The sequence below is a fragment of the Salmo salar genome, chromosome 17 (genome assembly GCF_965601325.2).
Source record: "Salmo salar chromosome 17, fSalSal1, whole genome shotgun sequence".
NCBI classification, from domain to species: domain Eukaryota; kingdom Metazoa; phylum Chordata; class Actinopteri; order Salmoniformes; family Salmonidae; genus Salmo; species Salmo salar.
Window position 1 is genome coordinate 7705714 of NC_138307.1, and position 25157 is coordinate 7730870.

At 40.6% G+C, this 25157-nt stretch overlaps 1 protein-coding gene across 3 annotated transcripts; it reads left to right on the forward strand.

Moving 5' to 3' along the window:
- The first annotated feature begins 204 nt into the window (after nucleotides 1-204).
- cd99 (CD99 molecule) lies at nucleotides 205-24452 on the forward strand. Of its 3 annotated transcripts, XM_082963400.1 has the most exons (13): nucleotides 402-701; nucleotides 6678-6707; nucleotides 7126-7179; nucleotides 8090-8134; nucleotides 8349-8384; nucleotides 9435-9473; nucleotides 10276-10326; nucleotides 10485-10574; nucleotides 11349-11384; nucleotides 11541-11573; nucleotides 15654-15776; nucleotides 15987-16040; nucleotides 16468-17828. In XM_082963400.1, the coding sequence occupies exons 1-13, from the start codon at nucleotides 641-643 to the stop codon at nucleotides 16494-16496; spliced, it is 681 nt and encodes a 226-aa protein (XP_082819526.1). In that variant the 5' UTR covers nucleotides 402-640; the 3' UTR covers nucleotides 16497-17828. The 3 variants fall into 3 exon arrangements, with proteins under 3 accessions (XP_014007019.3, XP_082819526.1, XP_045554766.1); XM_014151544.3 differs by lacking the exon at nucleotides 9435-9473 and having other exon boundaries at nucleotides 205-701; XM_045698810.2 differs by lacking the exons at nucleotides 402-701; nucleotides 6678-6707; nucleotides 7126-7179; ... (7 more) ...; nucleotides 15654-15776; nucleotides 15987-16040 and adding exons at nucleotides 16340-16369; nucleotides 18771-18909; nucleotides 19201-19375; ... (4 more) ...; nucleotides 22378-22524; nucleotides 23494-24452 and having other exon boundaries at nucleotides 16468-18526.
- Nucleotides 24453-25157: the final 705 nt, after the last annotated feature.

Consider the following 25157-nt stretch of genomic DNA (forward strand, 5'->3'; position numbering starts at 1 on the left):
AAGGCACGTTACAAATTAAAGTGAAAACCATGACAACTCGCTAGATGGCACAATCGCCCAATTCAAATAGCCAACGTGTTATCGGAGTACCACACATTTAGATCTGCTGAGCAGTGTTTGGGAAATGATTAAACGTACGTGTGTGCCGTTTTCTATTATATTACACCATAAACATGAAATTGATGCAAAATACCTTTTGTGTAGCTTATTACGCATATGCTGATAAAATAACGATTTCCCTTGAATAGAGACCGTTCAGATAGCGATAATTACATTCATTTTCAATCAATTGATGGGCGATAGGCAACAAGAGTAATGTAAATTTAGGCGTATGCGCCTCACTTCTCTCAGATTGTGACCTGATGCGCGGCCAGGGTTACGCCTTTGTTTTAGGACGTTACCACAGCACACCCACCCTGACTGCTCTTTCATTCTGTTGGAAAGTTGACTGCCAATCTGTAACTGGAGAACACTCGAGTGCTGGTAGGCAACGAGGGGACAGCACCGCACATTGACACACCCTAAAGTTACCGATTTATTTTGACAAAGAACTCCGAGCAAGGAATTAGTTAAAATAACCATATCGATCCAGCATCGGATAATTCAGGGAAACGGTTGTTTTCTTTCCTATTCAGCAGACATGAAATCTTGCTTATGGATTGCCTTGCTTGTAACTCTTGTTATAGGGACGAAAGCACAAGGTACGTTTTTTCCCCCACCCAAGATGCATAACTACGCCATTATTAGGCCAATTATGATTAGCTATTATGATAATGATGATCATTACTATTATTGTTGTTATTTACTTTTTTGTAACTTTTTTTTTTTATATTGATGGCCTATTTAAAGTTATACGTCTTGCTTAGGCCTATCCTTTGGACAAGATACACACAAGATTGGCCTACAAGTTGTAGTAGATTTAGATAGATTTAGGCAAGAAAATAGACGGGGAAACTCCATGTCTGCGTCCCCCTCCCCCACGTTAAGAGTTATGTCTATTTGTGTTAGGGCACGTGCCTGTTGCATGCATTTGTTTTCCATCTCAGTCATCCGTGCAGTTTTTAGTTGCACAGTTGAGAATGATACGCAGTTACCTTAGCAGCAAGGCAGTATAACACTGTTACAAACTTGTAGGCTAATACAACACTTGTGTACTTCTTGTACAGTTTTATAATCACTGCTCTCAGAAGAGCTCTGACTCATTTTAGTGTGGTAGTATATGACTCAAGGGTGTGTCTAGTCTGCCCTTTATAATCCAGGCTAGTGTCTTTGGCTCATAGGGAAGCAGATGTGCATGCAATGCTAACAGGCACAACTGGGGACAACTTTGAAAAGCAAGTTTGAAAGGCACAGAGAGAGTGTTTTGTTTTCTCGCAGGTTTTAATTGCTGAAAGGTAAGGGGGGTTTGCAGAACACAGTTCCCTGTACTGCATACTAACAACTCTCACTGAAGTGTTTCTTTCAAGACACTTTCAAGCCAAGGCACCCTCTGCCATCCTTATTTTCTTTGTAGGCTCTCTGTACTTGTGTGTCAGTTGAAAAAGAATAGTTGCCAATACATTTGATAGTTGATAGATATTAGTTGATAGATACTATCAGATACTGTTGCCTCAACCCAATGTTTCAGATCCTCTTTCCCACAATGCAATTTTGAAAAAAATTACAATATAGGTTTAGGATCTTAATTAATCTGCAATGCAGGAAATGTTAAAATTGTAGTGTATTTGAGGTTTTAAAAGGCTTCTGAAGCTTGTAATTTCCACTAGAAATTTCAGACTTGATTTTCCTTTACGAAAAATATATCAACCCCTACAAAATGTCCATTAATTATAATCCACATAATAATTCACATTTCCTGTTGCTGCAGGATTATTTTCCTGCTGTAGAAAACTGGCTCAAATTAAGATCCTACATCTGTAGGCCTATAAGATATTGGACTTGGAAATATTTTCAGCCGTATAGCTCCTCTGTGAGTTATACTCAGCACCCAGTGAACATAACATTCTAAATATATATCCCATCCTGTGAATGGCTGTGTCTCTTGGCTTCATATGTGAGGCTGCTCCAGGATTGGCTAGAGTTGACCACAGGCATGCAGCCCCAAACCCCTACCCAGATGGGCACGCTGTCTTCATGATGACACATGTGATGCCTAGATTTAAAAGCCAGACTGAACTGATGAAAGACTGTTTTATACTACCCCATCATTGCCTCAAGTGTCCAGTACACAGTGAAAATAATTAGTACGAGTGGGTTATATTTAGTTAGTTGATACAGTTAATAGTTTGTTGGTCTTTCTTCTGAAAGTACACTGTAAAACCATGAAACATGTGACACGTTTATAACCTAAATGTCAGTGTTAAAAACTTAAACATTAGGCATTTAGATTAGCCAATAAAAGTTCTCATTTTAAACAAAGGCATTTAGAATGCAAGATTAAACATGATAGTCAGGTTTTTCCAGTCAGTTTCCAACCAGGAGAACGCATACAGTTGAAGTCGGAAGTTTACATACACCTTAGCCAAATACATTTAAACTCAGTTTTTCACAATTTCTGACATTTAATCCTAGTAAACATTCCTTGTCTTAGGTCAGTTAGGATCACCACTTTATTTTAAGAATGTGAAATGTCAGAATAATAGTAGAGAGGATGATTTATTTCAGCTTTTATTTTTTTCATCACATTCCCAGTGGGTCAGAAGTTTACATATACTCAATTAGTATTTGGTAGCATTGCCTTTAAGTTGTTTAACTTGGGTCAAACGTTTCTGGTAGCCTTCCACAAGCTTCCCACAATAAGTTGGGTAAATTTTGGCCCATTCCTCCTGACAGAGCTGGTGTAACTGAGTCAGGTTTGTAGGCCTCCTTGCTCACACACGCTTGTTCAGTTCTGCCCACACATTTTCAAGAGGATTGAGGTCAGGGCTTTGTGATGGCCACTCCAATACCCTGACTTTGTTGTCCTTAAGCCATTTTGCCACAACTTTGGAAGTATGCTTGGGGTCATTGTCCATTTGGAAGACCCATTTGCGATCAAGTTTTAACTTCCTGACTGATGGCTTGAGATGTTGCTTCAATATATCCACGTAATTTTCCATCCTCATGATGCCATCTATTTTGTGAAGTGCACCAGTCTCTCCTGTAGGAAAGCACCCCCACAACATGATGCTACCACCCCCGTGCTTCACGGTTGGGATGGTGTTCTTTGGCTTGCAAGCCTCCCCCTTTTTCCTCCAAACATAATGAGTGTCATTATGGCCAAACAGTTCTATTTTTCTTTCATGAGACCAGAGGATATTTCTCCAAAAAGTACGATCTTTGTCCCCATGTGCAGTTGCAAACCGTAGTCTGGCTTTTTTATGGCGGTTTTGGAGCAGTGGCTTCTTCCTTGCTGAGCAGCCTTTCAGGTTATGTCGATGTTGGACTTGTTTTACTGTGGATATAGATACTTTTGTACCTGTTTCCTCCAGCATCTTCACAAGGTCCTTTGCTGTTGTTCTGGGATTGATTTGCACTTTTCGCACCAAAGTATGTTCATCTCTAGGAGACAGAACGCGTCTGCCTGGTCCCATGGTGTTTATACTTGCGTACTATTGTTTGTACTGATGAACGTGGTACCCTCATGCGTTTGGAAATTGTTCCCAAGGAATAACCAGACTTGTGGAGGTCTACAAATTTTTTTCTGAGGTCTTGGCTGATTTCTTTTGATTTTCCCATGATGTCAAGCGAAGAGGCACTGAGTTTGAAGGTAGGCCTTGAAGTACATCCACAGGTACACCTCCAATTGACTCAAATGATGTCAATTAGCCTATCAGAAGCTTCTAAAGCCATGACATAATTTTCTGGAATTTTCCAAGCTGTTTAAAGGCACAGTCAACATAGTGTATTTAAACTTCTGACCCACTGGAATTGTGATACAGTGAATTATACGTGAAATAATCTGTCTGTCAACAATTGTTGGAAAAATTACTTGTGTCATGCACAATGTAGATGTCCTAACCAACTTGCCAAAACTATAGTTTGTTAACAAGAAATGTGTGGAGTGGTTGAAAAACCAGTTTTAATGACTCCAACCTAACTGTATGTAAACTTCTGACTTCAACTGTATATTTCTTAAGTATTCAGATTTTGAACACTGCTGTTTACTTTCCCATGCATTTCATCATTAGAAGTTGATGTGACTTTCCATGCCTTCTTCAGATCAGTGTTAGTAATGTCTGTCACCTTACTGGACAGGATATTTGATTCAAGAAATCTTTTCAGTTGCATGGTGTTGTTAATCGACTGTGTTGAGTTCATTTTTGTTAACTCTCTCTGAATGACTGCTCTGGTGAAGGACTTAATAAACAAGACAACCTGAACCAGTGGTTCCCAACCAGGGGTACTAGGAGGACCCCAGGGGCTACTTTGACTATCCAAAGGGACTTGAGAAGACTCATGGGACCATACTGGTAAAATACTCTTGAGTGGGTAAATCAGGAGTACTCCAGCAGAGCAAATTCTGTCAGTGGTACAGTAACTGCAAAAGGTTGGGAACCACTGACCTAAACCTCATTATCATATTTCCCAGCATGCTTTGTTGCAGGTTGAGTCTTAGAATAGTTTGTTTTAAAATCTATACACATTGATTGATTAATTGATGTTAAACTATTCAAAGATAAATAAATTCATTTAAAAAAGAACTAATCCAATCTGTTTGGGGTTGGATTTATTGCACCCGTTACTGAGATGGTTGTTTTAGTTTAGATGGTTTAAGTCAGTGGTTCCCAACCTTTTCCAGTTACTGTACCACTGACAGAATTTGCTCTGCTGGAGTACTCCTGATTTACCCACTCAAGAGTATTTTACCAGTATGGGCCCATGAGTCTTCTCAAGTCCCTTTGGATAGTCCAAGTAGCCCCAGGGGTCCTCCTAGTACCCCTGGTTGGAACCACTGGTTCAGGTTGTCTTGTTTATTAAGTCCTTTACCAGAGCAGTCATTCGGAGTGCAGGTTGTGGGTGATACAATTTTCAAATTCTTGGATATCCTCCCGCTGGCTGGATTCTGATGGGAATTACTATTCACAGCACAAACCAGCGTACTGTGACTTGCAGGTCTTATGTGGCACATAAGCCAAGATTTTCAGACTACAATGTAGAAGTTAACTAAGCCTTGTGAAACGTACACTGAGTGTACAAAACATTAGGAGCACCTTCCTATTATTGCTTTGCACCCCCTTTTGCCCTCAGAACAGCCTAAATGTGTTGGGGCATGGACTCTACAAGGTCTCGAAAGCATTCTACAGGGATGCTGGCCTATGTTGACTCCAATGCTTCCCACAGTTGTGTCAAGTTGGCTGGATGTCCTGGACCATTCTTGATACACACAGGAAACTGTTAAGCGTCAAAAACCCAACAGCGTTGTAGTTCACCTACTACCATACCCCGTTCAAAAGCACTTTAATATTTTATCTTGCCCATTCAACCTCTGAATGGCACACAATCCATGTCTCAATTGTTTCAAGGCTTAAAAACCCTTCTTTAACTGTTCTCCTCCCCTTCATCTACACTGACTGAAGTGGATTTAACAAGCGACATCAGTAAGATATCATAGCTTTCACCTGGTCGGTCTATGTCATGGAAAGAACATGTGTTCCTAATGTTTTATACACTCAATGTATAGTATGTGATCATAAAGGGTTGAACTTTAATTGAAATACCTTTACTTAGGCAGTCACTAGGTGAACGTTTCAGAAAATGAATTTATTGCAACAACCATGTCTCTGTCACTAACAAACACTGTCATGGGTTGGCATTTCTCACGTTCACTCGAGAGGCATGCTTGGAAATATGCAAATACGGCTTTACACCCTACAGTGTTAAAACAACACCCCCAGTGTTTAGAGTTTAAAACCTAAAGTCCTTGTGCGGAATAAACATGCTCATGTGGTTAACAAGTGTTACAATGAATAAACATGCCCTGGTGTTTACAATCTAAACACTGTGATGTGTTTTCATGAAAATTCATAAATTCCTTAAAAAGTGTCTCAGAAAAGTGTTAGTTGTGTTATGTGTTCAGATCCTAAACACTTGGTTTTACAGTGTCAGAAGCAACTATCTGACTTTTCTGCTCAGTTTCACTTGAGACCTTATTCTTATACAGTCTAAGGTTCAGACGCAGTAAGCAAATGTATTCAAACTGGGAGGCCTCTATTTTAAGTGGGTTGGCTAATTAGGTAATTGGTTCATTAGTTAGTGTGCTAGTTCAGTCTTAGCTTGGTTAATTCACAAAGGTTTAACTACAGCCAAGGCAGAGTAGAGAAATAGAGTGCTCTAGGATACAGCTCTCTGGTTTCAGCTGCCTATGAGTCATTCAAACCATCAAACCGCAACTCACAGTAGTGGCAACAGACAGACTGTATGCCTGGCAAGGCCAGTTCCCTCATAACAAAACCACACCAGGCAACCAATACAGGATGTACTACCTGCTGTTAAGTTGCACAAACACTGTCACAATATCAAAGTCACGCACATAGCAACTGGTGGTTCCATGGAACGTTTTTAGCACACAGTTAAAGAAGCTAGTTTGGTTAGTTGAGTAGAAAGTGGTGCTAACTAAGATGCGTAGACAGCCAGTGTTGTGGGTGTGATGATGTTGTCGTGTGCCTGACCAATAGTGTTTCATCTTTGTCCCACAGACTTCGATCTTTCTGATGCCTTTGATCTTGGTAAGTTTCTTGATATTTTGTTGTTGTTGTTGATAAGTAAGCCTACTGTAGATGTAGTACATAATGATGAAGCAGGTGTAATGGCTGTTCCTCACAATATTCAGGTCTTCCTCCTCTGCCTATCTGTAGCACTGCTCACGGCGCTGTCTGGCTCAGTTGAATGCATATTGCATAATGCAAATTGGTTAATTAGTTATTACTGAACAGGAGTTCATGTCCAAATATAATTTAAGCCTTTTGAAAATATTTTATATAGGATTAGAAATGACCATTTTAATTCGCAATACTCATAACACATGATGATCCTGTTATTATAATACAGATTTCTTTTTATATAACGTGACATCTCCAGCCTTATAGATTAAAATGTGCTGAATGATTTTATGAAAGGCAAAAAAAAACCTCTCTCTTTTTTTAGATGACGCTATAACTACTATTCCAAAACAGCCAAAGCAACCTACAAAGGATCCAGGTAGGGAAACCTCTCACATAATATTACACTGACTGTGGGATGAAACCAACTCTGGAAGTCAACAAGAAGCCACTAGCAAGGGAACATAGACAACTTATTAGTCACAACTCATATGACTCAACATGAACCACATCAATAACCACTTTAAAGAAACAGAATATGAGCCCAGCATGTGACTGCAGGGTGGCCCAGCCCCCGAAGGGACTCTTATCAACTCTATGCAAGGATTTCCTTTGTGTTGTCTTCCTCTGTGATCTCTCCGTCCGCATTCTGTCACGCTTCTTCAAATACCCCTCTACCTGACCAGATTCTTCTGTGTTGACAGTGTTATAATCATGCTATAAGCATAAATAAATGTCATTACATTTCTTAATCTCCAGGAGGTGGTTTGGATCTATTCGATGCTCTTGGTCCAGAAGGTAAAATGACACAGTAATAGGTGTATATGGCTCCCTCTTTGTCTAAGCTGGTGTTGGTTTTCCTCTTGGAACCTTTCTATATATCAGACTTACATTTGGTTACCCTTCTCAAATCAACAGATAGCTGTGTTGGTGCTGGGATAATAAGATTGGATCGTTCCTCGTCTCGGATTTCTTTTTCACTGATTAGTTTTAAGGGTTCATCCAGTTTGCGATTTGGGTGATAGATTTATAACAGCATACAATTGTATAGTTATACTGTTGTGGTATTCAGTTATATTCAACCAGTAATAACTGGCTAAATTAAACACCCATCCCTTTCAGAAAATCGCAATATGGATCCCCTTATTCACTTATTCTATATTTCTAATTAAAGTTTTCCTTTCCTGGCTTTAAAATGGTAAGACTCAAAGGTGAAAATCCTGGGAATTATGGTTTAAAGTTGAGGCTTTTTTAATCCATCTTCCTTGATTCACCTTTCCTCCCCTTAGAGCCTGAGAAACCAGCTGGGATCCCCCCTAAAGAAGGTGGAACTGGTAAGGCATCTATGGCCGACAAATGTCAAATGAATGGATAGCTCACATGTATTTCAACGAAGATGTTATTTCTGTTCTCAGATGATTTAGATCTTCTGGATACGTCAATGTGTTTATTTACATCAATGTGTTCTTAACTAAATATGTTGTCCAATCATTTGCCCAACGTGAAATACAATGCTCTTATAGTTGATATACTTGATGCCCTTTCCAGATCCCAAACCTGTAGATCCCAAAAAAACAGCTGAGGGTAAGTAAATTAACTCAACCAGCTGAAGTAACTCTGATCCCTTATAATTACAGTATCCATCCTATTTGATCAGGGTTCTAGCAATCAGATTAAAGAACCCAGGAAGACATTCTGATCAGTGCATAAAATGAACATCCGCCACCCGCCAGATGCGTGTAGATTTAGGTATTGGCGGGTAGGAATGTCTATTTCACCAGCCACGGTGTTCAATTTGCAGGTCTCTAGAGTGCGAGCATTACATTTGTGAATAAAATAGTCAAAAGTGTGAGTTGAAATTTATCGCAGAAAAGTGCTGCAGTAGCTGTTTTCAAAGTATTTCTGCTGTTTTGTTTCATAGCTCCTAATTGCACAATGAAATATGAAACCTATATCCCACCTCACGCAGCAACACTGCCTGGCAGGAGAGCTGTGCGCTCTGTGTGAAGTGCTGATAGATTCATTTTTGGAGGTGCTGCGCACAGGCATAAAAGTTGGTCTAATTTACTCAAAAGTCTATAAAGTGAGACAGTGTCCTTGTGTTTCTTGGCTATTTACATTGTTTAGTTCAGAAGCTCAGTTGTTTTAAAACGTTAGTTTGAGGTTGCTGCTTCAAATGATAGCCCTAGTCAGATCGCAAATCTCACACACACACACACAAAGCACATGACACAACTCTGGTGTCGCATTTACCAAGGTAACCTCTCGCCCTTAAAGGGGCAGCTGAAAAATATGTCTCATCTGATATTTTGGTTAAAAGACTCAGGTTACAAACATTTTGTGAAATTGAGCAATATACCACATTACTTCTTACTAATGCATTTCTTGTTTTGGAAACATTACAAGGCATGGTCATCCGTAATTTTTATTTTTTTTATGTTAAATGTTTTGGCTGGTAAAAAATCTGAGAGGCGGGTACCTGCCACAGTGGCTGCAGACCAAACAGTCAATTTTAGGCCCTGGTTCTGATACCTAAAGCAAACCGAATATTGACCTCAAGATGGGAGATGTCACCCATTGTAAATGATACAGTCATAGAATCCATATGTTTTCTGTTATATTTTCTCTTCATAGATGGGATGGGTTTTGACCTGTCTGATGCCTTGGGTCCAGGTAAAGTCAGAGTTATTGTTAGGTGCTCAGTCTTGGGAAGAAGTCTTTCTATTTTGTGCAGGTCTATTTTGGGGATTCTCTCTTTGTCCCTAACTCCCTGTTTACTTAACCCAATCGATCAATTAATCAGACAAACAAACAATTAATAAATCATTCAAATCAAGCAATCAGCCGGGGTGCAGGTCGCCTAGTGGTTAGAGCGTTGGACTAGTAACCGAAAGGTTGCAAGATTGAATCCCTGAGCTGACAAGGTAAAAATCTGTCGTTCTGCCCCTGAACAAGGCGGTTAACCCACTGTTCCTAGGTAGTCATTGAAAATAAGAATTTGTTCTTAACTGACTTGCCTAGTTAAATAAAGGTAAAAAATAAAAAAAACGGGCTTGTGATGAATCATACCCACTGCTATCTATGATTAATCTTTACCTCAACAGCCTTTACATACCCAGCAAGCACCTTTTGTCTTGAGATGTCTTGAGACATGGTGATGGCTGGGTATGTAAAGGAGGTTCCCTTTGCTTTGCGTCCAGTGACTCTCACACTCTCACCTCTCTTAATAAGAAGCTTGGCCTCTTGAGCTTTCAAAACCTGCTAAACCAGACTGTCACTTTCACTTAAGAGCTTAAGTGATTGTAGGTGCTGATGTTTTCACATCTAATGTCGGAAGAAATGATATGAGGGACTAGTGGCGTGCTTCCCAGTGTGAAAACACATTATAATGTTATTATAACGTGTAATAATGTAATATAAATAATGGTCCTCTTCCCACTCCTCTCCCTTGTTCTCTAATGTCTATCATCCATAGATCCCGTACCGGGTAAACCAGCTGTTGTTCCACCTAAAGATGGAGGCACCGGTACTAAGCATTGGATATATCCCTTTATTTCCTCTGTTTGATGATCATATACTATGTGTGTGCTACTGTGAATTGTTATTATGGACTCCCAGGACTCTCTGGAAAGCAGTGGTAATTGTTACCGACTCACCTGTTGCTATACTGTTTTCATCTGGAAGGTGGCGCGTCCTTCGGAGACAATGACCTGTTTGATATAAGCGATAACGATAACTACAAGCCTGATCCCGGCAAGGGAGGTGGAGGAGGAGGTAGGACATTTAAGGCTTTTATTATTGAATAAGTTTAGAAGCAGTGTCACAAGCAAGACAAAGGGTGCTGTTCATACAAATTAGTTAATGGGTTTGACTTCCAACAGTAGGCCTGCAATCTTACTGTTGAGGGAGAGTCATTTCTACTTAGACTAGTATAAGTCAAAATACACACAATAGAGTATGTCGGGGAGGCTGGGGACCCGACAGAAATTGTCCATTGTTGCCATATTGAAGTTAATTGCAGTGCTAAATTCACTGTGGACTAAAACAGAACCGTTCTGTCTTTAAAACTGTATACACATTTCCTTTCTCTTTTTCCTCTTAGTCACGTAGAATTGAAGTAATTACTTGTTCTTTACAAAAGAGAGAAAAAAAGCAAAAATAGGGAAGGGAAAAACCCCTCATGGTTACCAATGTAATTAGTGCCATATGCCTGTTAGTCTGATGCTATCACTGCATGATACTGTGGAGAGTCCAGAGGAGCTGGAAACAAACTGAAATAACCTGTCATTAAACTCAGTGTAAGGGGACGGTTTCAGCCCTCACAGTTAAAGACGACATGTTTGAAAGGAGTCTGGAAATATTTTGACCAACTCTATGAAGACTTTATACAATAAATCTCTGAAGTCTTCATGAACATTTGCACGTACATGTAAATAGAACACACAGACCTATCTAGCTACTTCTATGTACAGTATGTCTAGAAGTATATACTACAGAGGGAGTAGAAGTGTCTCACTTTGCTGTTTTTTTGTTGTTGTTTATATATAGCACGTGCAGCTGACCCAGCTCCCTCAGATCCCAATGGTACGACATTTATAGCACTTTCTGTTTGCCTGAAGTTTGTCTGAAGTTCTTGCGTGCTGCTAGTAAAACTGATTCAAAACAGTATTACTGCAAAATCAAAGTACACAAACTTATGGACTTATTGCTTACTTTCTCACTTTATTTTTCCCTCTTCAGGAGGAGGTGGTGCTCCTGCAGATCAACCTCAAGGTAAAACAATCAATCCATTTATTTCTACAATAAATAATGTTAATTATCAAGCGTCTCAGAGGAGGAATTATATGGGGTGCCGTTTTGTCAAGTTGAACGGCTATTTCGCACCAGATTTAGGTGGAATCTTTAGAGTCTGTATTCGCCCACTGTACCCACACCAAGTCTTTTCATTTAACTCTCACCACTCATCTTTACCGTGATGTCAAAGGCCTGCAGTATGAAGAATCTCAGTGACAGTGAATTCTTCTCACACCTTTTGAGGGACTAAGCTCTGTGCTTTTATAGTCATATCTGTCTCCTGTCTCAGAGGAAGTTGGCTGATTGCCCTGGTTTTAGTGTGTGCTCCTCACGGTCGGATTATGTTGTTTTATACTTCCTGTTGCCAATCCAAACACAGCACAGATTCTGAAAATGAATAATACAACTAATGAAAGGGCTGCGCTGAGAGGAGGTCTATCAAACTAAATGTGTTGAAACCTAACTTCGCTTTGAGGATTCCCTGATCAAATAGTGCAAGTGGAGGCTTGAGGATGGCCATTTCTTGTAGCAAGAAATATAGTTTAACTTCTGGGTAAACAAGTACAGTAAGCTTTATGGGAACATTGGGAGCTATTGGTTTGGAATACAAAGGGGAATTAACTCTGATTGGCTTGAATGGGTGCACACTATTGGCCATAGCCTAAAACCCAGGTACGATTCTGTGTCATTGTAGATCTAGACCTACTGTGGGCCCAATTCCTGAAGATGCTAGATGCTAACATGCCAGAGGGCTTCCATGTTTGGATATCCAACATAAAGCAAGCAGTGGTGCCTCTGTTAGAGAAGGCCATGGAGCTTTTGAATGTGGGCCAATGAAGGAGCCCCCAGTGACTTTCAGGAATCAGGGAGACATCTATCCACCTATGTTCTGATTGGTGCTCAGATCTGAGGGAGTGTTCTGATTAGTTGTTTCCATGGTGTTTGAGGTGCTTTAAAACACCTATAAGGGCTGATCTTACAAAGCAATGATTTGTACGCTCTTAGAAAAAATGGTTCCAAAAGGTTTATTCGGCTGTCCCTATAGGATAACCCTTTTGGGTTCCATGTAGAACTCTTTGGTTCTACCTGGAACCAAACAGGATTCTCCTATAGGACAGATCCTTTTTTTCCTGAGTTTATGCTCCAGTTTTCACTGGGTTAAAGCTAAGGTTAGTACAAAGTTCAGAGGTTTTATCCCTTAAGGAGTGGGTGTGTTCTCATCCCCTCTGACACCCCACCTTTCTCTTTACTTTCTGAAGTCAGTTTCTGAATCATTCCTGTGTGTTGAGCTTATGGGATACTTTCTGAAGTCAGTTTCTGAATCATTCCTGTGTGTTGAGCTTATGGGATACTTTCTGAAGTCAGTTTCTGAATCATTCCTGTGTGTTGAGCTTATGGGATACTTTCTGAAGTCAGTTTCTGAATCATTCCTGTGTGTTGAGCTTATGGGATTCTGTTTTGTAAAATGTTACAGCTATAAGCCTAAAGATAGTGGTTACTGATATTATCAAGGTTATTTTTATTGTCCCCCCCCCCCCCCCCTGTTTTTGGGCTGCATATTTGGCCACTTGCCAGTGGAAACCACATTTTCCACTGTTAGAATGGTTTTTGAGGCATTCTTATGCATTGCATGTAGTTGTTTCATATGTGTGTTCCTTCTTGTTGTCACAAATGTTGAAGCCGTGTAGAAGAGACCAAACTGCATGCGGAATGTGGATACTCATCTTTTAATATAATTAAGTAAAGTATACACAGAAAACAATAAACACTCACGACAGGCTAACAGGCTACTTACGAACAAAACGAATAGCAGTGTTAACTCAACCACCCACAACCCCAAGTGACAAACATACTCCTAATTATATGACTCCCAATCAGGAACAACGATCACCAGCTGTCCCTGATCGGGAGCCACACAGACCCACATAGAAATACAACACCCAGAACACACATACTCTGCCACGTCCTGACCAAAACTACACAACACCCTCTGCTGGTCAGGACGTGACAGTACCCCCCCTAAAGGTGCATACCCCGAATGCACCTAAAAAAAGAAACCACAAAATCCCCCAAAACCACAAAAACAAATACCCCCTAAACAATAAGGGAGGGTGGCTGCCGTCAACGACGGCACTGTGCTACACCCCCCCCTCCCCAACCCACCTATCCTGGAGGTGGCTCTGGTTCTGGCCTCCTGCCCTCCAGGTTGTATGCAAACTCATTGGGGTCCGGGTCGCAGACAGACTCACTCCGTTGTGGATCGTGGGCAGATTCCTTCAGTTCCATACTGTAGGCAGACTCAGTTAATTCATAGTTAATTATCCACTTATTCAGTTCCTGATCATAGACAGACTCACTTGGTACCGGATCGCTGACAGACTCCCTCGGTTCCGGGTCACAGGCAGACTCCCTCGGTACCGGACTAGACACTGTTGCCGGATACTCTGGACTGCACACTGGTGCCGGATACTCTGGACTGCACACTGGTGCCGGATACTCTGGACTGCACACTGGTGCAATTAATGCAAAAATAATGATGATATAAAAAGGCTAGAGAAGCCCTCTATGTTTACAAATCTTGAGAATTATTGGTCATAGTCCAGATGTAAAACAGATGTCTGACACTCATGGAAGGTCTTTGTTTGAATGTCCTTCCTGTGTCGCATCTTGTCATAACATGCCCATCGTTACTGTACCCTAAGCCTGTTACTTACTAAGGCTTTTGCAGCCTAGTCCTAACAGCCCCTCACAGAGGCCTAGTCAGAACACATTCCTAGCATAGCCAAACTTCACAGCACTTGGTTAAAACTCTTTTTTTGTGCTAATGTGTTCTAGAACAACCTGACATGCAGTTCTCTCATATTCCAATATTGACTACGTTAATTACTTATTCTGAAACACTGAAGGATATATGTGCTAAGCCAGTAGGGGTTATACACGAATTTAAAAAAAAAAAAAAATCTTGTGCGTTTACAAATGATTTATGTATCGTGGTAAATGTTCCTGTAAGGTTGGAAGTTGTCTTTCATTGGGGTACGTTTCTTTGGCCACTTGCATTCAAATACAAAATCTTGTTTCCATTACAACGTGTCTTTCCATGTTAGAAGCACGCGGCTACTTCTTTTTCGTACGATGTGCGTGTTACAACAGAGAGGTTAGCTATCAACACATTGCTATTGTCGTCTCTTTGTCTGTTGTTGTATTCCTTCAGATGTTAATAAAGCTGAACGGTGTTCTGATTTATGGTGTTCTGCAGAGGACCTATAACACATAGCGTGCTTTCTGTTGATGGAATCCATGCAACCGGCTCTTGAAGAATGTAGCTTGCATGTGTGACTGTGAGCGAAGGTTATTGGACTGAACTGTACGATTGTAGCCAAAGGCGGTAGGTTGCATTCTTCAGCAGTAAGTCACCGTTTGTTGGGGTTTCATCCAGTTTTTACCCTGGGCACCGCCCTGTTTCAATGCATGATACACTGTTACTCACAGTGGTTCTCTATGGGAAAATCCCGTTTTTACTTGTAAGGTTGATTCATCAAAATTCAAGTGTTTGTTCACTGTAATCCCATGGTGTATTTCTTTCTTTGTTACTTTCTGTGTCCTTGGGAGTTGGGTTTGTGTTATTCCTTCACTGTATCACTGGGTTGTGGCTTTCTCTGAGGTTTCATGGTTTCATGTCTTTTGTCAAGATAGTTTTAAGATGTTTTTAAATAGAAACTCTGGAATATTTCTGTTTCAGCCCCCATAGTATTCTGTTGTTGCACTATTTTCCACCCAGAAATACTTTGCCAGCACATTACAACCAGAGGCCGTCATAAAAACGCTCTCGACCACCACCTTGTGGAATTATGGTATAGTTCCAAAATGTTTTCCATTGGTGTGCAACTAGACTAGAGCCGTATGTTTTTGAAAAAAAAGGCACGTTATGCAACATGAATAATAGCCTCACTCACACACACACACTTTCTTTAATATATTTTTCTAAGAATCACTCAGAGGGAAAACATCTAGCGTAACCTTATCAACTAAACATCCACAATGGATCTTTTTGTTGTGTAGAAGGAGAAGCTGGATCTGGTCAGATCGCTGGCATAGTGAGTGGAATAGGAGTGGCCCTCCTTGGTGCTGCCTCCAGCTACTTTGCCTACCAGAAGAAGAAACTGTGTTTCAAGGTTCAGGGAGGTGAGTGAATGGGACTGGGATACGTACAGTACAGTATGTGTAGTAGTAGATACAAGGTTCCCCTGGCTGTAGACGCCTGTAGGGCATCTAATAGAAGTCTACAGCCATGTCTCAGGGCAAGATCCAAGGGTCTAGAGGTCCTACTATGAAGTTGTCTGTGGCACATAACATGTTCTTAAATGCAAATGCTTATGTAATTTCTCCATTCAGGTGAAGACCCAGAAAGTGGAAAGAACGCACATGGAGCTCAGTCTGATCCCCAAGGTAAGCACTAGTTATTACACGATCTCATTAGTCTCTCTCTCTCTACAACTCCAATATACTATCTACTACTCCAATATACTACTCCAGTATTCTACCTACTACTCCAGTATACTACCTACCTACTACTCCAGTATTCTATCTACTACTCCAATATTCTACCAACACTATCTACTACCTTACTATATACTGCCTACCTACTATCTCATTCTAGTATTCCTGTTCGGTTTTCCTGCCTTTTCACTGGGTGGGTCCTGCTTCTCTGTTTCTTTACTTCTCTCTGTCCTCCATTTCTTTCCTGCAGATTAGGGCAAGGGAACCCTCGGAAAAAGGTCTGCTGAGAAGGGTTTTAAGTTATTTTAAATTCCAATGCATTGTTTTTTTTATATTGTTAACATAACCATTATTTCTGTGCTTCCTCTGATTCCAGTGATGAGCAACTTGCTCAGGTCATCCTAACTTCGATCAGGTCATCATAGAGGAACCTCACCTTTAGCAAAGAAACACCTTCTTCCATCAGCAGGTATCAACTGTCTGCTGGGGACATCAGTGGGCAAAAAAATACAATAAAATATATAGATTTTTTTTCATTTGGAATTGAACTTTTGGAGAATGTTAGTTATTTGTTTTTGTTTATCTAGCTGTGTAAAGACACTTAGATTTACAACTTGAATACATGTTTTTTTTTTTTGCATTGATCATTTTCATTGTATATTGTTAGGTACCAAACAATTGTCGTTCAACATGCTGATGTGATTTTTCATCAGTTGTCATTTCATTTTCATTTCATACTTTAGTAGGCCTAGCTAGTATCTATAACTGCATTGTACATTTGACCTTGTTTACAACTAAACAAGTGCTTACATTGCACATAGCTTTTGTTGTATTTGTTTTACTTTAACTGTCTCCACATATATTCAATTCTGATTGGCAGTAGGATCTCTCGTTTCATCAAATGTCAGCGCTTGTTTTTCAAATATAACCCAGGCGAGTCTGTAGTTACACTAATCAAAACAAACCATGCACACAAAGGATGCTTTTATAACATGGCACACTCATGTCATTATTAATCGGATTCAAATTTAATAGAAGGATTTAGAACTTTTTGTATAGATGAAGGTATAATGAAAAAAAGTGCCTTAGAGAAAGGGATTATTTTGGTGGATATAAAAAGAATGTGTAGGGTACTATTTGGAGTGAGGAATGGTTTCAAGCTGAACTTTTAGCTGCATCACGTTTTGTCTTCTAGTATGTTAATTGTTTGGGGTGCAAGCCACTCGTTAGTGTTTATGTGAGGAAAGATACCATAAATGCACATGATAAATAGACATAAATGTTTAAAAAAAAATGTTTTGCAAAACAACATTTACACTGAGAAGTGGTTATTGTATGTTTTAAGTTATACTTGTTTAAGATTTGTATGTATGAATGCTTGATTTCTGATGCAATACAGATAAGAATAGAAATTGAAACCTGGGGTTGATACCAAACTAGTAAGTCAGCATATTCTACCATGTCACTTGTGCTGTAAATACTAATGAAGAATGCGTATAAAAGCGCTGCTGCTTTTTTGCTGTGTGATATATGCCATTTTTGTTCTCCTTTAACTTTCAGTACATGTAATTAAAACCTTTTAAGTAACTGCAACTGAAGAAGTGTTACTGCTTGTTCTTTACAAATACAGGAAATCATTTGTTGGCTTAGTTGATTGTAGTTAGTTGTTTTGTGTGTTTTGAAGGCTGTCAGTAATGTACCTTATTGTTATCAATAAAGTTCACTTTTTACAATTGATTGGTATTTTTTATTTAATGTATGTTTTCCATCAAGTTTAAACATCAGTGTTGTTGTCCATAGTAGCATTCATTTGCATATCATGAAGATTGACTAACGGGTCTACAGTGAATTGAATATATCTGCACGTAGTACTATGCACTTAGTTCCAGGGGTTGGACTACTGCAGACTATAGAGCACAGTTGTCGAAGGTCCTGCTTAAACTCTGCAAGTTTTCATTTTAGTTGAATGACCAGTGACACATGACCGAGAACTCAAACAGAGACTCTGATTTTGCTCTTGGACTAAAAACGGCAGATTTATTTGTATATCTACCAGCTTGAGGTTACAACCCCTGGCTTTAGATATAACCTCTCATAGTACATTTACAACTAATACTACTATAAGTTTCATAAAGGCAATCTAAATAGCTGTAAAAAAAAAAAAAAAAAAAAAGAAAAATGACTTTATAATGATCATTCTGTATCTGTTGTTTGTGGGACAGTTACTACCGCTGGACTCGCTGGACTGTCGGACTGCACGATCAACATATTGGAGTTTCATTTTAGGGGAAACCAGTGCATTTTCTGCCAAGTCCTCTCTGCCAGTGGTGCGGGACCTGATCGATCACTTTGACACTTTTATTACCATCTATCACTTTTACCTCTGCCTCAAGTTGTTATTCATTTAGAGGAGTCGCTGTCACACACCATGCCAGGTAAGTTCTCATCATTATATCATAACCATTTTAATATAACCTGTCAGTGTCAAGTTGATTGACATCACTCTCTTGCACTCTCCAACTTAAAGCAAGAGGAAAAGAGGAAGTGCTTGACTGGAGAAAAACTTGAGAAATTAACTACTTTTAACTCGTAAAGAACATAATGCTGATGGCACTGTAAAACTGTTTGTAATCCATTTCTATAAATTACACCACCCACTCTTCCTTCCTGTGCCACCAGCGAACCAGGCCTTTGTCACCCTGGCCACCACAGACAGCTACTGCATGGGGGCTCTGGTGGTAGGACAGTGTTTACGACGACACAGGACCACACGCCAGACTGTTGTGATGGTCTCCACTAATGTCTCTAGCCAGGCACGGTGAGAGAAGTCCCTGCATCTCGGACAGAAATATAATATCACTGAGTCAAGGAGAGTGATGCATGACCTATTAGAATGTGAATGAAAGTTAAACTCGGTGACAGAGGTCCCTGAAAAAAAAGATCTGACAAATGAAGTATTTTGTCTCTCATCAGTTAAGGGGCTATTAGATTCACTGGATGGGGTCTTTTGCAGTCCTGGGTTCGCTGCGGACCTAGTGTATTTTTTGTGTATTGAAGTCAAGTAAAATCTGACTGTAGTTGTAGTAAATCCCGTGTTCTCTCCCCATAGGGCTGCCCTGGGCCATGTGTTTGACCAGGTCCTGGTAGTGGACGTGCTGGACAGCGGAGACCAAGCACATCTATCCTGGCTGGGACGACCAGAACTGGGGGTCACTTTCACCAAGCTCCACTGTTGGACCCTCACCCAATACCGCAAATGTGTGTTCCTGGATGCAGACACACTCGTGAGTGTACTGAAATCTCCCAAGACACCACTTGTCTCTAATGTATACACCCACTCAATAATCAATTTGTTTTAAAACCAAGGAACCAAATCTTACAATGTCAAAGCTTGATCTTTACCAGCAAATCAATTTGAATGTTTTGAGTTGTGCAATATGTATCTGTAACTAACATGGACCCAAACATAGTTATTGAAAGGTAAATCAGTACCTAACATGAATGTTACAATCGCCATTGGGACAAACCGTCATTTCTTTGCTCTGTAAAGACAAGTACAGAGCGCTTTTTACGTGCTGCAGATATGGGTGTGTTTGGTTTGAGTGTCAAGACCAAGCAAATAGAGCCCTGACTGGTCAGAGGGCTATGTAGGAAGTTCAGCTGAAAATAAAAACAGAATGAGCACATCCAGTACCATACAATAAATCTGAACTCTCATTATAGAAAACATCCACAAGTATGTGCAGTAGCTAGAAACGGCATCATGACACTTGATCCGGATCTTGACTTTAATAAAATCGGTGTTCATGTCGCAGAAAATGTCCAATATATGTACTCTGTACCACTGGCATTAGAAACTAACTTCCTCTTGTTTCCTGTTGACTCCCTGGCCTGTAGGTGCTGTGTAACGTGGACGAGCTGTTTGAGCGTGAGGAGCTGTCTGCGGCCCCTGATCCTGGCTGGCCGGACTGTTTTAACTCAGGGGTGTTTGTGTTCAGGCCTTCTCTGATCACCTACGGCAGGCTGTTGGAGCATGCGCGACAACACGGCAGCTTCGACGGTCAGTCAGAACCCTTACTCTTGCTTCAAGTCCACATCCCAGTTCATCCCTGACCCTAGCACTTTAACTGTCTCTTCTTGCAAAACATTTGGAAAACACACCTTGATGTTCATTTAGGAAATTATAGAGCTCTACCAGCAGTTGAGAATACTAGCAATGCCATATTAGAATTGTCAATTTGCATAGCAATTTTACTTATCTCAACAATATTACATAAATTACTTTACTTCTTCATTGGCTCTTCCTTATGATCTGAGCTGACAGTAACTCTACTGTATGCCCTCTCTGTTTTCAGGTGGGGACCAGGGCCTCTTGAACACATTTTTCAGTGACTGGGCTGTTAGAGATATCAGTAAACACCTGCCTTTTGTGTACAACCTCAGTGCCATCACAGTCTACACCTATCTGCCTGCTTATCAAGAGTGAGTAATATTTAACTTCAAATGGATCATTTCAGTAAATATGACATTCCCATGATTGAAAAGCATATTTTGACCACAAGCCTGACCCCACCCCTGCTACTGTTATTTTGCCTGATGTTGACCATATTGTACTGTTATCCTGGTCCCACACAGATATGGTCACAATGCAAAGATTGTCCACTTCCTGGGTTCGGTCAAGCCATGGAATCTACGTTCTAACTCACAGACCAATCAGCACACCAGCAGCCACCTGGAAGAGTTTGTTTACCAGTGGTGGATGGAGTACTCCTACTTACATCTCCTTATAAAGACAATGTCCCATCAAGAACCTGCTGTGCCAATCCAGCATGCTGGGCCAAAGCAACATGTAAGACGCTGTAGAATTGACTCATGTATTTTTCTCATACTGTATATGCACTTTATAACATAACCACATGTAAAACAAAGTGAAAATGTCATAAAATTGCAGTTTTATGTACTGCATACTGCGTCACAGCAGAGTGTATACAACATTTGAACATTTAGGTAAATATTTGCATTTGATAGACTGCGTAAGTGGACTACAAGGTACATCCTATAGAGAACATGTGTGTTTTCTCCTATGTCTGTTGTTCTTACGCAGAAGTACCACAGAGAGAGATCAGAGTCCAGCACTCTTGCCCCCTACTCTTCTCCTCTCTACACACCTATCTCAACAGTACAGACCATCACACTTCTTTCACAGAGCCAGGGACGAGAAGAAGAGAAGGCAGAGGCGAGAGAAGAAGAGAAGGCAAAGGCGAGAGAAGAAGAGAAGCCAAAGGCGAGAGAAGAAGAGAAGCCAAAGGCGAGAGAAGAAGAGAAGCCAAAGGCGAGAGAAGAAGAGAAGCCAAAGGCGAGAGAAGAAGAGAAGCCAAAGGCGAGAGAAGAAGAGAAGCCAAAGGCGAGAGAAGAAGATAAGCCAAAGGCGAGAGAAGAAGATAAGCCAAAGGCGAGAGAAGAAGATAAGCCAAAGGGGAGAGAAGAAGATAAGCCAAAGGGGAGAGAAGAAGATAAGCCAAAGGGGAGAGAAGAAGTTAAGCCAAAGGGGAGAGAAGAAGATAAGCCAAAGGGGAGAAAAGAAGATAAGCCAAAGGGAAGAGAAGTTAAGCCAAAGGGGAGAGGAGCAACAGTGTCGTTGATAGAGGACCTCACAGAATCATTACTCCGAAAAGTCACTCTGCTCACAGAGGAGAGGAAGAAGAGGCTTGATTCACCCACGCAGCCTGGAGAAATGGTTAGTCTTTAACAAAAGATGATATCGAGCTTTTACCTCTGCATTATGATTATTAATTAGGTATGACTTAAGTGTCTGAGGGATTTTGGAAGTAGTAAGTATTAGTTGTTCATTCTGATAGCTCTTTAACCCGGTTACGAATTCCGATCACCTTGAGGGATTTTGCACAACGAGTAAGAATTTAAGGTTATCGCAGTGGCCCCCCCTAAGGTTGTGATTCTAGAGGCTGTGCACACCCTGCCAATCTCAATGCGTCATAGGAAGGAACAGTGTGAGAAAGTGACTGAAATGATTTCTCAACACCTATTGAAATCTGACTCACGGACCTATATGATTGAAGCCATTGCTGTCAATACTTGCAACCTGGTGTAAACAAATCAGTGGGTACCAATTACCCACACTAATAGTAAATATATATAATTTATATATAACAAATATTAATGTGGATGCTTGTCAAATGCTTACAATTTTAGTTGGGTGTCTCTAGCTGTATGTTGTTGTGGAACGACCTATAACTAACTCCATGTGTGATTGGTCCCTGTCCTACAGCGTACCCAACGTCAGGATGTATCCCCGGGGAAGGAGGGAGGAACTGGAGACAGAACAGCCAACCAGGACCCACCTGGACCCAGTGGGGAAGGGTCAGAGGTCACTGACACGGCCTTCAACCCCATGGAGGATCCTGCCACTGAACCTGTACGCCACCTGTCTACACTAATATACACTGAGTGTACAAAACATTGGGAACACCTGCTCTTGACATAGATTGACCAGGTCAAACCACGTGAAAGCTATGATCTCTTATTGATGTCAATTGTTAAATCCACTTCAATCAGTGATGAAAGGGATGAGACAGGTTAAAGACAATTGAGACATGGATTGTGTATGTGTGCCACTCAGAGGGTGAATTGGCAAGACGAAAGATTTAAGTGCCTTTGAACGGGGTATGGTAGTAAGTGTCAGGCGCACCGGTTTGAGTGTGTCAAGAACTGCAACGCTGCTGGGTTTTTCACACTCAACAGTTTCCCATGTGTATCAAGAATGGTCCACTACCCAGAGGACATCCAGCCAAATTGACACAACTGTGGGAAGCATTGGAGTCAGCATCCCTGTGGAACGCTTCAACACCTTGTAGAGAGTCAATGCCCCGGACGAATTGAAGCTGTTCTTACAACTCTATATTAGGAAGGTGTTCCGAAGGTTTTGTACACTCAGTGTATATTTAAAGCCTACTATTAGGAACTGATTTAAGAAATTATCGATATATCATTCCATGTTTAAATGATCAACATTACAGAAATTGATGGCAAAATACAAATTCCTACTGAAGTAACACCCTCTGCTGGTGCACAGCAGTATTAACATATTTGACCTTAACAACAAAATATCGCACTTCATATTGCTTCAAGGCCTCCCGGTAACCATTCCTTAGTGATTTATTTTAATGTTCCTCATGTCTCCGTCTTTCATTTTTCATTACTCTTCTGACTGATGGTGAATGGAATGGCTGCCTAATCAATTGATTTTTTATTATCTTGGTTTTTACTAATATCATTTATCATCTTGGTTCCTAATCTATTATATAATCTTGGTTATTTTGAATCTCTTTTATCATCTTGGTTATTTCCTATGTATTTTTTGAACATCTCGGTTTTTTCCTTGTAGACTGCTGCAAAGGCAGAGGAGGATGATCTGGAGCAGCGCAGGCTGTGGGAGGAGGGCCAGGCTGACTATCTGGGCAAAGACGCCTTCGACAACATCCAGAAAAAACTGGACCGATTCTTATATTTGTAGCTTGTTTTGTGTGGCAAGATACTGTAGCAATAGTACTGTATACTCATGTTCATGTTTAAGTGTGTCATGTCTCTAGTGTAGGCCACCACTCTAATAGGGGTTTCTGTGTCCCTTTGCTGTAAAAATATATATATAAACTTGATTCCAATTTCATAAAGAAATGTGGTCATAGAATTCAAGTTGAGATGCATTCCTTATTTTGATGTTATGCTGGAAATATCTGGAAGATTTTTAATTGTCTTTATGTTGCCACTAGAGGGTACTGTGGCTTTTTAAATAAAGCACTTTTCCTGGTCAGTTACACTCAACTCCAACAGCCCAATAGGGGTCATGATAGTCTTGCATAGACTCCAGAGACTAGGGAAACTAGGGAAAGAATAAGTAATATTGGCCTCAGGGATCCTATTCATATATGTTGTTGGAGCAATATTAATCTATAGGCTTGTACACCACTATTGTCCTAGGAGAGAATGGTAGCGCTCACTGTGAGGGTCTGTGAAGGGCTGTGTAGGCCTACCAAGGCTAAGGAGATATAAGGTCAGTACAGAACTGTTAACGCTATCCTGAAAGACTAAATACAAACTCAAACTGAATAGAATAATAACTTATTCCAAAACGTATAGGCTACTTCCAGTAACAAGCCCACCTTCCCATTCCACCTTCCATCTCACTATCTCTCTAGTCCAGTCCGTTCCAGTCCTTCATCTTCCCATTTGGAGAACAGCAGCAGCCTTAAGTAACTTAAGGCTGCACTTAAATTGACTAATCAGCCACACCTTTAATCAGGCAAGTGGGGCCAGCTGGCTGTATTCTCTACCAGTTATTCAATAGCATTGACATCACAATAACCCTCCTAAAGGATTTCACTACTGCCTGAGTCTATTTGCTTTGACAATTGCTTTTATTTGACACCCAGATGTTTTCTCTGAATTCCATAGCTTCGCTGTCAGGTACATTAACTGTGCTATCCACCTAGCCAGGTTGAAAATCTAGCAAACTGTTAAAGAGCTGTTAAAAACAGGAGCTTTAGGCAATAGTTTAGGAGGGTGGAGGCGCGAGGAGAGAAACAGAGAGTATATTTCAGTTTGTTTCTTTTTGTTTACTCCCCCTTAAATATGTTTCAGTGCTAGACATTGCGTCCCGAATGGGACCCTATTCCCTATATAGTGCACTACTTCTACTTGTTCTGGTAAAAAGTAGTGCACCATATATGGAATAGGGTGACATTTGGGATGTATACACTGATGCCGCACAGGAAGAAACGGAGGTAATCATCTCGGCTCTTTCAGAAGATGGGGGACAAGGTTCTCTTTTGGTTGTCTGATATTCTTCCAAAAAGAAAGTCCTCCAAGCTGGCTGTTTTAGTAATAAAGCATTAATAACGTTTCGAGGACAATCACGTAGGAGGCGTACTGTATTTATATGTGTGTGTGTGTGTGTGTGTGTGTGTGTGTGTGGGGGGGGGGGGGGGGGCTTGATTGCATTGAAATGAAATGTGGTAAGTGCCATGAACCCCTATAAGCACCTCCATATGT